Source organism: Hydractinia symbiolongicarpus, chromosome 6 (assembly GCF_029227915.1).
Source record: "Hydractinia symbiolongicarpus strain clone_291-10 chromosome 6, HSymV2.1, whole genome shotgun sequence".
NCBI classification, from domain to species: domain Eukaryota; kingdom Metazoa; phylum Cnidaria; class Hydrozoa; order Anthoathecata; family Hydractiniidae; genus Hydractinia; species Hydractinia symbiolongicarpus.
The window spans coordinates 15,123,181-15,141,500 of NC_079880.1; the positions used below are offsets into that span (position 1 = coordinate 15,123,181).

General features: G+C 34.6%; 1 protein-coding gene and 1 non-coding gene across 2 annotated transcripts; both read right to left on the reverse strand.

Annotated features, from left to right (window-relative positions):
- Window positions 1-6,646: 6,646 nt before the first annotated feature.
- LOC130647154 (dolichyl-diphosphooligosaccharide--protein glycosyltransferase subunit 2-like) lies at window positions 6,647-18,289 on the reverse strand. The gene is made up of 16 exons (XM_057452912.1): window positions 18,159-18,289; window positions 16,703-16,968; window positions 16,329-16,489; window positions 15,685-15,760; window positions 15,453-15,497; window positions 14,558-14,644; window positions 14,206-14,313; window positions 11,445-11,513; window positions 10,809-11,191; window positions 9,528-9,732; window positions 9,372-9,428; window positions 8,382-8,432; window positions 7,708-7,791; window positions 7,428-7,523; window positions 7,198-7,311; window positions 6,647-6,998 (listed from the first exon to the last, which is right to left on the reverse strand). Exons 1-16 carry the CDS (start codon window positions 18,271-18,273, stop codon window positions 6,894-6,896), a joined length of 2,022 nt encoding a protein of 673 aa, XP_057308895.1. The 5' UTR covers window positions 18,274-18,289; the 3' UTR covers window positions 6,647-6,893.
- Window positions 10,699-10,771, reverse strand: LOC130648338 (small nucleolar RNA R38). The gene has a single exon (XR_008982944.1). It is a non-coding gene; the product is annotated as a small nucleolar RNA R38 (small nucleolar RNA).
- Window positions 18,290-18,320: the final 31 nt, after the last annotated feature.

Consider the following 18,320-nt stretch of genomic DNA (forward strand, 5'->3'; position numbering starts at 1 on the left):
GAATTTATAAAAAAAATAACAAAAAAATTATTGAAAGTAAAATGATTTGAAATTAAAAAACATCAAAGAAAAAATGAATTAAAAGTAAAATGAATTGAAATAAAAAACAATAAGCAGAAATTTAATAAATTTAAAATCAAAAAATAAAATAAAAACGCAATTAATTTTTAAATTTTCGTGTGACAGTTCTCGGCCACCATAGATGTAGTATTGCTTGTCGGCAAAATATTGTACCCAGGAGGGGGAACACACTTCAAGCATTGCCACTTTGCTTATGATTTCGTCTTCATTTTTGAGATATTAACGTCGAAGGATAACAAGTAACATATAGGTTAAATGACACAACGCAACACAAATACGGAACATATAATATTTATGCGCGCGTGATAGGTGAAATAAATTAATTTTTCCACGGGCTTCTCTTTAATAATAGCCGTATTCCGTCTGTCTGTTTGTGCGCGAGAAAAACAGTCGTTTCAGAAACACGAAATGTGATATATAATTTATTTTGCCTTTTTCGTGATTTTACAAAAGCTTTCATTTAATTGAAAAATTCTTATACAAAAGTCAGTTAGCTTTTATTGTTTCCTCGATGCAGTTTCTTTGTTATGAATACGTGCACGGTCAAAGTTATGGACAATTAACATTGCGTTGTCTTTTTCGTTAACAGTTTTAATTATTCCCGTCTTTTTAAAGAAATTAACAAAAACAAGTTTTATGATAAGAAAAAGAGAACAATAAATTTTTAAGAAGATTTTGTAAGTAAGTTTTCTGTTCGTTCTTAACACGAATTCGAATTTTATTTCGTACATTTTATTTCATTTTTAACCATTTGCACTTTTTTTTAAGAATTTTTGTGTGAAGCTTGGGGGTGCTTATTTTTGCTAAAATTGTTCTTATTATGTTTAAGCAAAAAGTGTAAGAAATAATCTAGCTTTTTAAACGCTATTTAGAAGAGGAGCCTCCTTCTTAACTCCAAACAGGGCGTAAAAATGCGCGAATTATTGTTAAATATATGGATTTTACGAGAAAGTGGCATAACACTACTTTCCAAAAACTATGGTCTGAAAAAAGAGAAATGTATAGCTTATACTGGTTCCGTGCCTATAAGTATATTTTTTCAGGGACTGTGGCTACCGCAGTGTAGGTTTTTTACAGGTTCGTGAATATTTACGACGGCGAATTCTCTTTAATAATAGCCGTATCCCGTCTGCCGAAATTTAAAAATGCGCATCAATACCAAATGCGATTTATTTTTGTCCACTTTGTTGCAACGGGTTAATTTAAAGGACGGGCGACCCCGTGGATATTTCCTCGGGCTAATCTCTATAATAATAGCCGTCGTCTGTCTGTCTCTGCGCTGACTTCCCGCTGAGTTAGAAAAAGATGTTACGGAAACACGAATATCAAATGCGATATATTTTTATCCACTTTGTTGCGACAGGTAAATATAAAGGACGGGCGAACCCGTGGAAAAATCCACAGGTTCGCCCTATAATAACAGCCGTCGTCTGTCTGTCTCTGCGAGGACTCCCCGCTGAGTTAGAAAATGATGTAAAGGAAAGACGAATATCAAATGCGATACATTTTTACCCGCTTTGTTGCTACAGGTAAAATAAAGGACGGGCGAACCCGTGGATTTTTCCACGGGCAGCGACTAGTCTCTTTAATAATAGTCATATTTTTTCTGTCTCTGCGCGGACCCCCCGCTGAGTTAGAAAATGATGTTACGGAAACACGAATATGAAATGTGATGTATCTTTATCCGCTTTGTTGCGACGGGTAAATTTAAAGGACGGAAGACCCCATGGATTTTTCCACGGGCTAACAGCTATCTCTTTAATAATAGCCGTGGACTGTCTGTCTGTGTGTCCGCGAAAGCCGATTCCTGTTACGGAAACACGAAATGTGATATATAAAGGACGGGCGACCCCGTTGATTTTTCCACGGGTTAACACCTTCTCTATAATAATAGCCGTATTCCGTCTGTCTGTCTCTGCGCTCCCCCCCCCCCCCCCGCTGAGTTAGAAAATGATGTTGCGGAAACACGAATATCAAATGCGATATATTTTTATGCACTTTGTTGCGACGGGTAAATATAAAGGACGGGCGACTCCGTGGATTTTTCCACGGTCAACGACTAGTCTCTATAATAATAGCCGTCGTCTGTCTGTCTCTGCGCAGTCCCCCGCTGAGTTAGAAAATGATGTTACGAAAACACGAATATCAAATGCGATATATTTTTATCCACTTTGTTGCGACAAGTAAAAATAAATATAAAAGACGGGCGAAGACTAGTCAATATTATAATCACTGAGATTCTCTGTATCCCATACCACTAAAGCTTTCCAGCTTCGTATTTTTTTTACCTCACTATCAGATTGGACTGGTTCATGTAACATTAATAAATTTTCAACGTTCAAGATGCCCATGATAGACATCACCCCGACAGTATGAAGAAAGCGACTCCCCAATAAGACTAGCCAGGGCTCCAGGGGTATTAACCTTAAGGCCCGAATATACACAACAATGTTATAGATAAAAAAATAAAATTATTTTTGTCGGAACATTGTTGAAAAAAATACACGCGAAAATTTTAGGGCACTAATTCTTAAATTCTTTGAAATTTTTATATAAACCAATCTGAGTTTAATACATCTTTCCCGAGACCATGAGTCATAATTTGTTTTAACTCGTAAAATATGAATACCATATTTGAATTCAGCATAGTTTGTTTAATTTATGTGTAAAAGTTTAACTTGATACGCAAACAGAAAGTGCTATTTTGAGGAGATATATATCACAGTTAAAGTCTTCTTAATGCTCAAGTTACCATGTCCCGCCTTGTTTTCAAAAAGAGGTTGGACATGCCACAAATCTTTAAATTAGAATAGCAGGTTGTTTACTTGCTGCATTGTTTCGGAATTTTCTTTGTTTATGACATTTTTGATAAGGAATTCCAATCTATTGTCCGTTTCTCATAAAACTCAACAAAAAAAGTTTCGGCACATCAAAAGGATAAGTCTCGGGAAAGGTGTATTCATCACAACATCAGGCATTAGCGACAACGAATAAAAACAATTTTGTGCTCCTCAATATTTTCAAGCAGCTTCATTTTTTCATACGAAATAAAAGTTAGAGAAAAAAGTATGGGTAAAAGATCAGAGTAATGAAAGGGGAGCATCTCTATAATAATAGCCGTATTCCGTCTGTCTGTCTCTGCGCGGACCACAGGAGCTACAGAAAACAAATGGGACAGTTTAGTGATAGTTTTACTGACTTTGTTTTGACCGCTCGCACATATTACACCAATCAAAACGCTTGATTGTTTGAAAAACCAATCCAGGACTTTCGCGGCCTGGGCATGCCGACGAAGAAACATGAGGACCAAAACATGATGGCCATTTTTGATTTTAAAGTAATGGTGGGTCAGTGCTGTTTGTAAGTCTGTTTCACCATTTTGTCTTCTATAAGCTTTTTATTTTCGTAGTATTGTTTTTTTGTATGTTCTAAAAAATGTTAAGATAAATATATTGTCACGTTTTTAGTCACGTACACATCTTAAACGCACCAGTTTTGGGATTTTTGGCTAGGAACGAAGATTTTGGAGGCTAGCTAGCTAGAACCTTACTTATTACTATTCTGTATGGTATAAGAGCTTTTTATCCTACCCACCATTTATTTTTGTGTTGTGACTGTAGCCATTTAGGTAGCTCCTATCTTTGGCAAAAAATTGAGAGTATAAAAATGCAGTTTGGCTACAACAATTCTTAAACAAGAAGTGTTATGCTAATTGCAGTTAGCTAGGTAGCTACATCTTTTATTATTTTTTCCCGAAAACTTTTTGTGCAAATAAAATGACTGGCAGATTTTTTTTAGCTGAACCGATAATGACAGGCTGTTCCCTGTGTTTTCATTAAAACCGAAGTTGCAATGAATTTTTTTTGGAAAGGGGTATTATGCCTATGCGCCTATACGCCTGTTCAACTCAGTTTAACTATACTAAGCGGTTAGCCCAGTGTTAACAACAGAATGTTGTTTTTGGTAAAGGCTGTTACACCTATGCACCATGTACAACGTGGTTTACCTGACTTAAGGGGTCAACCCAATGTGACAATTAATTTTTAAACTTTCTCGGTAATCACGTCTGTACGGATGTACAACAATGTTTACCTGGACTAACTGATCAGCCCTGTTGTGTTTTTTTAAACAGAGTCTGTGAAAAAGTTTTTTCCAATGGCGTATTATTCCTATACGCCTTTGCAACATGGTTTAACTGTTGTAAGCGCTTAGCCCAGTGTCACAATAAATTTTTTAACTTTCACAAAAACTTATTTTGCAAAATAAAATAATATTGACTGATTGTTTTTGCTATGATAGGGTACCGACTTTGTTTGTAAACTGTGTTTTTATTTCAGCTATCGTTGCGGAAATATTTTTTAAAAAAATATGTTAGTCGCAAAACTATAATGGTGTATGCGCTTCACTTAATTTACGACATACTGTATACCTGTACTAAAGCGCTCCACCTGATCGTTTGGCACAGTTTACGGCTCTTATTAAGCGTTCCACAGAGTGTTCAATGTCAAGTCACACCTTGACTTTGGCTTACCCCGGCGTTTCGACACTGGGGTAAGCCAAACGCGAGACGCGCTTAAGTGGTATAAAAAGGATGGGCCATCGATTATCTACATTATAATGCTTGTATACGTCTGTCCGTCCGTAGGATTATTTAGTTTGTTTTCACATGTTAAGGTGAATATTTCATCACGTTTTCTAGCTACGTATAAATCTTAAACAAACCAATTTTAAGTTTTTGGCTAGCTACAAAACGTACATTTTGAGGCAGCTAGCTATAGCTAGCTTTATTTATTCCTATACTTTTAAAGTTTTTATTCAGTTTGGTATATTATTATTTATTTTTATGTTGAAGTTGGGTCTACCTAGCTAGCTCCTCTTTTAGCTACATCCTGCTAAAAAGTGAAAGTAGCGAAATGCAGTTTGGCTGCAAGTGAAAGTAGCCAAATGCAGTTTGGCTGCAACACAATTCTTATGCTTAATGCAGTTGGCAGCGGCCACTTTTATTGCTGATTTAAAAATTTATTAATTGCTGAGTAATTTTTTAAACTGAACCGGGTTAATGCCAGGCTGTTCACTGATTTCTTTTAAGACCGAAGCGATAAGGATTTTTGGAAAATGGTATTACCCCTATGCTAATGTATGACACGATTCACCTGTTAAGCGCTCAGCCTGGTGTTAATGACGGCTTTTTCCGTGTTCTTATTTAATCCGTTGTGATAAAGTTTTTTTTACCTGCAATAAACATTCAACCTGGTGTTAACAACAGGGTGTTTTTTATTTAAATTGAAGTTGCGATAAGTTTTTTTGGGAAAAGGCTATTATGGCTATAACGCATGTGTGACACCATTTACCTGTACTAAGTGCTCAGTCCGGTGTCATGATTACTTTGTTAAGGTTTACTGAAACGTACTCCGCAAAATAAAATAATATTGACTATTTTCTTTTCTTATGACGGGGTAATAACAGGTTGTAAACTGTGTTTTTATTTCGGTTAACGTTGCAGTAAAGTTATATATATACATATATTTTAAAAAGTACATTACAACCGAAACACTATAATGTTGTGTGAGCTTTACTCAATTCACGACATATTCTGCATACCTGTACTAGAGCCAATCCAATTATGGAGTTTTTTTAGTTTTTTTATGGGGTAACGACTGGATTTTTCCTGTGTTTTAAGTTAAACTGAAATTGCAGTAAAGTTTTTTATGAAAAGGGTATTATGCGTTCTCGGCCCACTGTCATGATTAAGTTTTGAACTTTTACGGAAACTTATTCCGCAAAATAAAATAATATTGCCCGATTGTTTTTGCTATGGCGGAGTAACAACGGTTTGTAAACTGTTTTAATTCAGCTTTTGTTGCGGGAAATTATTTTTTTTTAAATATATTACAGTCGCAACACTGCAATGGTGTGTGCCCTCCACTTGATTTACGACATAATGCATACCCGTACTAAAGCGCTCCACCTCACCGGGTCGCACAGTTTGCGGTTCTTATTAAGCGCTCCTCAAGGCGTTCAACAACAGTTACTTGTGCCTTAAACATTCTAACCCGTGGTTTTTCCACGGGCCACCGACTAGTATGATACAATTCCGAACGAATTAAAATTGACTGACTTTGAGTGGTACCGAAGATGTGAAAGAATGGACACGGATACTTGGCAATACAAAATTATGACAGTTTTATTCGCCTTTTTCCTCACTACGTTTCCTTTGAAACATCGTTCTGACGAAAAATTGATCTGTTTTCGAATATGATGTCTTTTAGGTAATTTTAGTATTATTGTTTATTACTTTTCAATATTATACACGCAATTTTTGATCATTTTTTTATTTTAAACATTGATCAGCAAAATTGTTAGGTTAGAGATATTTCGGTTCATCTACACTTCGTGCATTGGGTTCCAGCCTATAAACTTACCAACTTAGAAAAAGTTGAAATGAGTAAAAAAAAAAATGTCGACTTCGTTTAGGGGACAAATCTCCCCTCACCGAGATTATTCCAGATTCCTTCATACCACGAAACGTCGACTTTTTGCTCGTAAAGTGACCAGTAACAAAATGTCATTTAATCCAATTTATTCTAATCAAAAAACTTCTTCACAAATTTTCGGGTTAAGCATACCATCTATCTCCAGGATGCTACTTCAGAGAAAGAGCATAACATTCCACTTTTCATTGCCTGCACACAAGAACAAAAAGTAACAGATGGAAATAATAGCGTGCTCAACCTCCTGCATACAAAAAATTGAGAAATTCCTAAGTACTAGGTAACTTTCACAGCATGAGTGCCACGAATGATGCAAACAATCTATGCTTTGTATTTGGCAGCAGCCATGTCTGCTAACATCTTGTTGCCTCCGAGAAAAGTTACACCTCCGATCACTACGAGAAGTTTCAATGTGTGAAACATATTCTAAAAAGAAATAACGGTAATAAATTGTGCATGAATTTAAAGCGTAGATCAATTATCAGCCTAACAGACATGCAAAAAAAGGAGTGACCGTTCAAAACATCAGACCAACGGCGGTATTGCACCATCAAAAATACTCTGCTCATATGAAATTAGTATTTCAGCTCAGTGGCTATGCGCGAAAAAAGGTATATGTACATACGTATTGAGTCCAGAACATGTAGTACAAGACAAAGATTCCAACCAATCCAACATGGAATAACAACGTTGGCAAAGAAAAATGAAAATTTGATAGATTTGCACCGATTTTTGCCCACTAAAAGAAATATATTAATTACAGACGATTCATAAATACGAGACTAATTTAGAAAATTAACGAACATAAGTGCTGCGTAAAATCTTTAGATAAAGCAAGAAACACACAACACTTACCATGGCAAACATAACCAATAAAGGGGACAGCACCAAAACTGTAAAAGCAGTTGACACTACTTTGGCTGGCCGCTTTTCAGGAATTCGGAACATATGCTAAAATTAGAAATGTGAGAACATTAGTAAAGTTGATCACACAGATATAAAAACGCAAACCATAAAACCAAACATCCCTCATTCCGTCCTAAGTATCATCAATATTTCAGTACTGGTTATTTTTAATCACGGGGAAGTTTTTAAAGTCTATTTTTTAAAGTAAATGCATGATAGGTGAACATACCTCGATAACAGGTTTGGGTTTAGCCAACCGTTGCTGTCTTTTACTGGCTGTTGCCTTGCCAGAAAACGTTAACGTAATGGCACCCTATAAGAAAAAAACCATTTATATTATAATACCCGCATACGTCCGTCTGTCTGTCACGCAAAAGGGTAGCTTAGCTGCGCAGGTAGCGAGACGCACGCAATGTGGTATAAAAAGGACGGGAGAACCCGTGGATTTTCCACGGGCTAACGACTAGTGTTAATAGAATAGTGGTAAATCCCTTTTACTTGCAAAATACTCTCCACTGATTTCTCTTGTTTTACTGCAAAGAATGTTTTAAATTCTTACAAAAGTTTTTCAAATGAACTGTACACCTTGTAGGTAATGCCTGTAAAACACAAGTAATATTCAACAGGCGACCATTAGAAGGTTACCTTTCTTTTGCCACCATGTTGACTAGTTAGACCAAGATAGGGCATAACTAGCTTCGAGTGGGGCATAACCAACTTTGAAATATTTTTTCCAAATGTAATCCTTTTGGGTAATGCCTGAGAGAAATTAAATTTCTAACAGACGACCAAAAAAAGGCTTGTTTATTATTGCCACCAAGTTGACTAACAATGCCATTGAATGACAATATCAGCTTCGAATGGGGCAGAGAAATCATAACAACAGCAACAACAAATACTTACCAATGCCCAACTAATAGGAACCTGCATCGTAGCATCACCAATGACTAAAGCCTAAAAATAAAACAAAATAAAATAATTTCCATTTAACAATAAAACAACCTAACAGAAAAAATGTTTCCAAGGCATGAAGCAAAGATTCACATTACAAGTGAACTTTGAGATTAACTTGAAATCTGATATTTCCTGAATACTAAGGAGCATTTTCATGTCTGATAACCAAATAAAATGCTTTATTAAAAGAATCAGGATTGTCAATGCTAAAATGAAGTAAGTGGAAATCAGCCCTTTGGAGTAATACCTGAACTTTGTATGGAGGGCAGCTGCACTAACGACTAGTTAAGTGAAAATATTTATGTTTAGACGTTGTTTACAAGGCATGAAGCAAAGATTCACATTACAAGTGAATTTTGAGATTAACTTGAAATTTGTATACCCTGAATACTATCTAGCATTTTCATCTCTAATAACTAGATAAAATGCTTTCTTAAAAGAATCAGGACTTCTATGATTTGAAGAAAAAAGAAAGTAACTAGCCCTTCAGAGTTTAAATCCTTTGTGAGGACTTTGTAATCATTAAGTGAAAATTACAGATTTTCAACTTTCATTTAAGGAAAAAAGCACGCATTAGGTAAACAGGTGGGAGACAATGCTTCATTGATTCTTACAAGAACAATGTAATTTAGTCTCAACCAAGTCATCATCAGGTTTTAAAGGGTACAATAATTTGCATGCTATAAAGTTTTATTTTACTAGTAGTAGTACAAGGTGGCCAATCAATTTTCAATTTAATTATCTATTTTCGTGACAAAAAATGTGAATTTGCCTGGTCACAGATTTACAAATTTCAATGACTTTGATATGATTTTGCATTGAGTTTAGATCAACAGTCTCGATGAGCAGATCATTGACACAAACCATCCAAACCGTGCTGGCATGGGAAACGGATATTCAGCCGAGAATCATGAAAGAATCAGAAACGAACAAGCTCACCATTTTATATTTTCCAGACAAATTGTTGAAAGAATCTTTTCCTGTTGAAGAAACATCCTGCAAGATAAAGAATATCATACAAGTTAACCTTGTATGTGAACATCCACAAAAATCAATTAAGGGTAAGTCCCACAAAAAATAAACTATCCTACTTACCAAAGTAAATTTATAATGGTTGTTACTGTCTGGTTCAGCAACAAAGAAGACCTCTTGCTGTGTTTCTTCGTTTGTAAGTCGAACAAACGTTTGGTGAACATTCACTAAACTTCCATCATTTAAATCTTTTAGGTTGAAGGTCATCACAACCTTCTGGTGAAAATCAGCATCCAACAGCTTTGAAAGTTTGTCAGGGTATGCTAATCTAAATGTTTACATGAATGTTGTTATTGCTTTAAAATATATCCCTAGTAAATAAATAAGCTGAAAAATATTTGAAACCTCAAAAAATCCTGAATTTAAGACAATCAAGTTCCCTTAAAATGTTGGAGTCACCCCAAACAAAACTAAGGGACCCTCTTCACAATGGTTTCACATTTGATCGTATCGTCATTTTTTAAAATCGTTTACAGATCGTTTTATGAAATGAAGGTGAAACGATTTAAATTGATTGAATTTTATTTTAAGCTCTAAGTTTAAAAATGATACGAAGTGGAAGCGAATGGGATTTGATTCCGGAACTATTTTGAAACGAATGCAGAAAAAATTTTGAAACAAATTTTGAAAAAAATTCTGAAGTGAATTGTGCTCCCAAAACAATTAAAAAACAATAAAAAACATGATAAATTAATTGCTTAAAACTATTTTTAGACATTCCTTTCTCACTTTTATTGAATGGGGTGATAAACTACGTAGTTTCGAAACCAACTATGGCTCTATTTGACCCCCTTTTGATAATTTTTAAACGATCTATGGCAATGTTTTAGCTTCATACGATCATATTTTGATGGTTTTTAAAAAATCTATGGTGATGTTTTAGCTTCCTACGATCGTGTTTTGATAATTTAAAAACCATAAAAAAGCGATCAAAAGAAGGCAAAACATCGCTGTATATCGTTTAAAAACCATCAAAACACGGTCGTATAAAACATTGCCGTAGATCATTTACAAATTATAAAAACAGGATCGTAGGATAGGAAGCTAAAACATCGCTGTAGATCAATGTATATAGATATTTTAAATTATTTGACAATAAAATTTCTTTAGAAATCAGTGCATGTGATAAACATAATAATAAAGGGGTTTAATTTTTAAAGGGGTTTAATTTTTGAAGCGATTTTGAAACAAATGGATGTTGATATTGTAAGACGATTATGAAACAAATGCGAAACAACATCTCAGACTATGCGCTATCAACACAAAAGATGTCTGACAGGGATAACTTATAATCATCACAGATGTGTTTATTGTGGTTAGCAAAACAGAAGACCTCTAACTCACTTCGTTGTCTTTGAAAGCACAGCCTGATCTTTATCACCAACTCCAACTTCAACATCCTCTACCATGATTCTAGCAAGAACTTTCACACCGAGGCTAAATGTACCACCAAGTAAAAACTTTTTCTTATCTTTCACACCAACTTGGACATTGCACTTATACATCCCACGTGAAGGTCGAGCAGCCATTACATCCAGACTAAACGAATGTGCAGCAATGTAACCTCGTGCAACATCACCATCAATAACGATAAAGTCATCCTTTTCACCAGTTTTAGTTAGAGCTTTGTTGTCAAACAGGGTAACAGATTCATCAGCAGTTGTGAATGATTTGGCTGTCACGTCAGTTTCAGGTATGGTCTGATCCAACAAATTGGTTACTCGGACCTGGTATAGAAAGTACATTATACTTAACAATATGTTTACATGACAAATATACTTCCCAGGTGATGTGTGTAGGGGGAAAGGGATTACTGCCAAAAGTGAACTTAAACGACCAAACAATTCAGGCAAATTACAAATATTTGGATGAACGTACTTTCTGAATGCTACAAACTTTAATACATAATAATGAGAACAAAAAGAGCTGAAATCCAGCATCTTTTTTCACTATTGAACTTCTTCAACATTCAAAACTTACCTTTAAAACTGGGTTGTCCTTGGTAATCAAACTTGATTTAAAAACAGAAACAACAACTGGTGTTTGATGCTAAAAGACAAAATTTGTAAAGTTTGTTCTCATTATTGAAACAATTCCTGTCACTCATTCATTTAGATAACATTAATTTTCATTGCAGGGTATTAAAAGTAAGCTGAGATGTTATCATCATCACAAATCACATTTATAGGTACTGTCCGATTAAAAAACAATATCTTTTCTTTTGTTTTATTAAGTATCAAAAATAACGAAGATTGCACTCTTAAACAACAAAGATTTATCCAATACTTAGCACCATCGTTTGTTTGTTTTAATCTTGCTGCACTAGCCTACCATCTTCACGAACTTTCGAATGCGGCAAAAGGACTGGGTCAATTCATTATTCAGCACATTTTTGCTTGTGACGTAGTTACCTGGCTTCTTATTAGGCGACTTGCGCATCGAACGACTAAATGTTTATTTATAATTTTTTTCCTTTGTTTAAAAAAGTTCTTCATGAAGATAGCAATGAATGAAAATAATTCGCAGGTTCTAGGATTTCAATTCGAGCCGGAAAGAACAGCGAATGATGAGCTAGTTCCGACTTTTCAAGACGTAGACGAACCTAATATTGGAAACCTTGTTGCTTCTACCTCTAAATGTGAAAGGATGCCCTCTGAAGTGTAGAATGTTTTTGCTGTCACGAGACAGACTCTCAGTCTTTTTCAGGAATATTTGAGTAGGTGTGCGATGATTCGCACGTGTAAATCAAGTAACGCGTGCGATGTAAAACGCACGTGCAAAGAATGTTACGCCTGCAATACGGGCTCCGAGGTTATTTTTGTTGCGCATTCATTTTGCGGTAGAAAAGTGGGGGACGTTTTAAATCGTGTACCCCAAACACAATGATCGAGCGTGTACTGGTATAGCGACTCTCTCAATCTTAACTTCCTTTTCTACATGTCCGAAATAGTATGCATGACTATACTGTCATTTTTATATTTATTGTTTATTTTTCACAAGCAAATAGGCAAAAATATGCTTTGTTTTCAAATTAAAAAAAATCTTTATCCACGTGGCTTAATTAAAACTTCAAAATTCATTCAAAAAGTTCAGCTACACTTTAACAAAATTTTTACAGAAAAAAATTTATACCGCCCGTGGGTTTCGGTTTTACAGGCATAAAGAAAAAATCCATTAAATTCGGACCTGCTATGGTTTCCAATTATTTTGTCAAATGAAGAAATTATCTACAATTAAATCCATGATAAAATGTCTATTCCGCCTGTAAGTGCAGTTTTGCAGACTTGCTTCATCCGTGCTCCGTCGGCGTTCACCTCCGCATTAGTTAAGAACCGCATGGCTGGATTTCTTGTGTAAGACCTGGTTACCAACGACGAAGGGGCCAGGCAAAAGAGATTTATGTCTACGTAGTTCTTTTAACTAAGTCAGGAGTCGGTGAATTAGCTAGGATGGTCAGGTTGGCTATGAATAGGCTTGCTCGTGGATTAAAAGGACCAGGACTATTCAATAATTTCTGAGATCTATGGATTTTATAGGTTGATTTTGAAAACTCAATATTTATTTTTCAGGCGTGCGATTAATCACACGCCTGAAACGATTTAGGCTTGTGCCAAGGCGTGCGCGTGCGATCGCACGCCTCTCCTGAAAAAGACTGGACTCTATTAAATATTTTCAATTACATGGTATAAAAGTTTCTACTCCTTCATGAGTAATTCTTAGATGCGAGTGTGATTGAGTAATATTGTAATATTTTTCAGATAAAAAATGTATTACGGAACACGAAGAATTCTGAGCGGTGGTTTTATTGAAGAGTACGCTGTGAACATCTTTGGTGGCACTCCATGACAGAGAGTTTCGAACGACCACCTAGTTACCAGCCCCCACTCACCTCCTTAACATCCTTTTCTTTCCTTCGTTCAGATATTTCTCTGACTTTTGGTTTTTCCTTATACGGAAGATTTTTTTTTGGATCCTTGAGCAGCGAAAAAAAAATTTTATCCTGTTTTTTTCGACTGTTGTTAGTGCAATTCACAACAGCGCACCACGACATTATTCTGCCTCTCAACCTTACTAAATGTGCGATCTGAGTCTAATCTCTCTGTGGCGGGACATCTAGTGAAGAGGAAACTAATTTTTAATTATTGATTGGTTGTCTTTAGAGTAGCTGAAACAACTATGCAACCCTAAGGCTAAAGTCATATTGAACTTCAAGTTTTATTAGCGAAAGCTTCTTACTTAGGTTCGTACAGAATTAGCACAGTGTGTGTTTACCTTAAGGTCTAGACACATCTCTCGCTTTCGATTTTTTAATTCCATATGAATAATTCATAAAAAGCGTTCTTTCACAATTCAGGGGGTAAAATTACCAAAATTTTTAAACATATAATAAAATATCAGCCCTGGCCCACGTTTTATCTATTTTGGTTCTGCGCGCTCCAGGTAAATACGTCACACGCGACATATTATTTCAGCCTCGCTTTAGTGCCTATCATCCGCCATCCATATAAACAATCGAAGTGAGAGACCGCATGCTTTTTTGTAAACAAGAATGAGATGTTGTTCAGTTGGTGTTAGGAAAGAAAACAAATAATTATTTAATTATTTTATAGAAATTAGTTCCAAATAAGAATTTTTTGTCAAAATTTTAGTTGATTTTTAATCGGACAGTACCTTTATAAACAATAAAATGACTTATTTATAAATGTTGGGGTAAGCAGGTGTAGTAAAGTTAAAAACTTACTTTTCCAGTAACAAGAGCAGATAGTGCACTTAGCAGATGGTGAATTTCTTTTAATGTTGAAACATACTTTCTATTCACAAAGTAATTTGCAAACTTCAGCACTTGCTCCTGTGAGAATAATAAAATGTAAAACTGCATTAGCAAAAAATCTGAGAACAATAATGATTTTTATTAAAGCTATTTATTATACCATGTTTTCAGTTTAGTGTTCTTTGCAAAAACATTACATCGATAAAATTGCCTCAGCATTTTTTGTTGGTGTATTGACATCATAAAATGGGCTCAACCATTTCAGGGCAAGGATAACAATACATCATTGGCAAAACTTCCACTAATGTAGAGATAAACTTACATCTTTCATAAGAGGTGATCCTTGTTGGTCGGAAAGTGCAACAATGCCTTTGATGACATCTGAGGTGACAGAGAGTCCTCCTTCAAACTGAAATTAAAACAAACATTACAGAAATTAGTGTGTTCCTTGTGAATAAACTTGTTCTTCTTGTATCAACTTCTAGAGCATTCTAATATCACAAGTCTAAAAATAAATTGTGAAGTAATTAGCAATTACAAAATCGAAATAGAAATATAAAGTCAGTTTGCAAGAAAACCCCTGTTGCAACTGTGGTCTGGAGGAGAAACCGAGGAGAAATTTAGTAAAGTTTAAGGACAATTTCGAAAATAAGCAAGGAGAATCGAGATTATTCTTACTTTTTCAAACAAAATTAAGGAGACTCGAGAAGTTTCGACTTTTATAACACAACAGTATCTTCATAAGATAAACTTTATACAAACAAACAAAAATGCTCATCTTATAACAGTGCTCAATATTTAAACCATAGAGAAGTTAACCATTTAAAAAAAAGGCAAACACAATATCTACAAATCTACATAATATTAAACTTATGATCATAGAAATTAGAAAAATCTTAGAATTTTTAACAAAAACGAAAAAAATGGAAAATAACAAGGAATGCTTATTTCATAACTGATGTTTTTTCTTGTTCAATTGATTCAATTATACTTGTCAACTTTAGCCTATTTCTCTTATCATAAAAATATTTTGCGCAAAATAAAAATTGAAGAGATTCGAGGAGCTGTGGGAACTCTGCAAAAATATGGGACTTACCATTTCATAGAAGTTGTGAAGAAATAATATGTAATTACCTTAAACTATGAAATTCCTATTTGGCATTTAACAGCCCCTATTTTAGATTTCTGAATTACACCCTGCTGACATATTGACATACCTGTAAAGATTCACCACCAATTTCATCAGCTTGGGCAACAATATCCTAACAACAAGAAACCAAATGAAACAACAATATACAAAATGTCACAAATCACACATTAGATTAGAGAATTGGAGAATATGCACGCAAGGGTGTTTTGTATGTAAATGTATGGAAAAATGTTAGGCTTAGAAGTCCAGTGAAAATAAAAAAACTATTAAATTGCAAAGATATCATATAATAAACATACCTCAACCATTGACACAATAGTCCTTACTTCTTGACTTTTTGGAAGAAGACTGACAGTGTAAAAAGCAGCTGCGGCACTAATAAAAAAGTGGAAAAGTTACAGAAAACACAAGTTATAAACAAAACACTTAACCAATGCTAAAATATTAAAACATAAATATTAAAACATAAATATTATAAATGCAAATGCCGTCATACAAAAAACTAATACATCGCTTCTAAAAAAACTATATTATTGATATGAAAAAGACAAGGATAACAATCTCCAATTAAGTTGTCTAGTGAATATGTGGATGGAATTAAGGGTCATTAATATCACTGATTAATATGAAGACTTTAAGGGTTTTGTTTGAATCAACGTTTTTAAGGGTTTCTAGGGTCTGCTACACGCTCAGCTAGTGCTCAGTGTTTCCACAGTTTACAATCACACCTGCAACTGAATTTGGCGATGGCCAGAAATAGGTGATCATAGTACACCTACTGATACCCATTCAACAAACATAACAAAACATAAATAGTCGGTAACCATTTTATTTGACTCAGTGGGACTGTTGATGTTATCAGGTTGTTGCAATAACAATCAAACAAAATTTTTCATCACTGTCAAATTTTGGTTTATAAGGTACCTTGTAGAAGTAAACATACCTCACAGGAGTATCAACATCCTTAGCAACGTCAACAAACTTTTTGATAGTAGTAACATCAACTTGATTTCCAAGATTGACCATTGCAGTTATAACACGTCCGAAACTAACAGAATCAGTATCGTCATTGATTAAGCCATTTAATGATAAGTTTGGAATGTTCTAAAGATAATCAATGGCATTTGAGTAAAGCTGTTTATTTTAGTCCACTAAATAGATAGTTTTCCACTTCACTATTCACCGACTCAATTGTATAAATCGTAAATTCAACAATTATTTAACATCCCAGTGTTTTTATTGATCCAAGATTCTACCAAATAACATTAACCTTTTTTTAATGGTACAAAATTTTAAAAGAAAAGAGATGTATTCTACCTTGCACTTTAAATGTTTTACAACTTCTGAGAACTGGTAGACGGATTCTGCATCATCTTGTTTGACATTCTTTGTTGCAACTTGGCAAAAACTATCCACATCATTGACTTCTTTGTTTAATGCTTTTAGTCCAGATACAGAATAAAATGCTGATGCGAGATCAGCTGGTCGTTGTTGAAGTTTTAAAGCCAATCTATACTGTTCTGTCACTGTTAAAGTGTTTGTTAGCAAACTGCTTGAGACAAGCTCAATTGTGATGAAGAGACCTAAATATCAACAAAAATTACTGATAAAACTATAAAGAGGAATATATAAATCGAATCAAAGCAGGCCTGGTTGTGAGTTTTTCACCTTGTGCATCGTGCACCTAAATTAATTTAGGTGCGCGATGATTATCACACACCATCAATTTGTTTTCACTTGTGGCTGCACTAATTACTAATATTGTTGAAGGAATATGGTGATACTTATGTTCCATTTAGTGGCAGTGATTTCAAATTTTTCATATAAAAACTTTAAAAAAAAAAATTAATCTTTATACAGTCGTCTTTATAGAATTAAATTTTAAAAATAACTGAAAAACTATAAAATAATAAAAAATATTATCTAGTTGTTGTTTGCGTAATGTCAAATATCAATATATATCACTGCCGTTCAACTTTACATAATTTTATTTACATTAAATATTGTTTTTCCTTTGTTCCCCACACCAAAACAAAAGCAGACAAAAGTATTATGTTGTAAGTCCACCAATATAATATCTGTTCTGCCTTTACGTGCAGTCTTGTAGACTTGTTTCATATGTGCTCCCTCAACGTCCACCTCCGCATTAGTTGAGGACAGCATGGCTGGATTTCTTTTGTAAGACACCAACAACAAAGGGGCCAGGCAATTAAGATTCATGCCTATCTAGTCCTTTTAACAAGTCAGGAATCGGTGAATTAGCTAGGATGAGCAGGTTGGTTATGAACAGACTGACCCACCAGGGCTATTCAATAATTCTGTCATGTAAATATGGAATTGTTTGACCAAGAAGAAAATCTATTGGACTTTTTGTCTGACGAAAAATAAAAACGAGCTGAAGACATGCCCAAACAAACTGGAAATGGGATGGAAAATTTGTCTGACCATTTACTTTAAATAATTTTAGGATAATGACTAGGACTAGTTTTACAAATAAGCAAAAAAATGAAGGCAAACTTTTATGAAATTCCGTGCAGCTAAAAATGTTTAAAACTTGGAGCAATACCCTTAAATTCTTAACACGTACCTCTGATTGTAAAACCAACTAAAAAAAATCCAGCATTACTGTTTCAAAGCCAGAAAAATTTTACAATGGTTTGCTGCAACATTTTGGGAATGTTCAAAATTAGCTAGCTAGATAGATGGCAAGCTTTTAGGAGAAAAAAACTATTAGTTAAAATTAACATAAGGTACTGTTACATAAAAAAATTACCTAAAATAAGTGTAAACTTTCCCATATCTTTTTTGCGGTGCTGCCGTGATAAAGGCAAGGCAAGAAGGATCTGAAAAAGGCCTGGGTTCAAAATGTACGTGTCACGCATCCACATGCGCAAAATAACATAAGGGATAGTTTTTAAGTTGAACTCGTGATAAT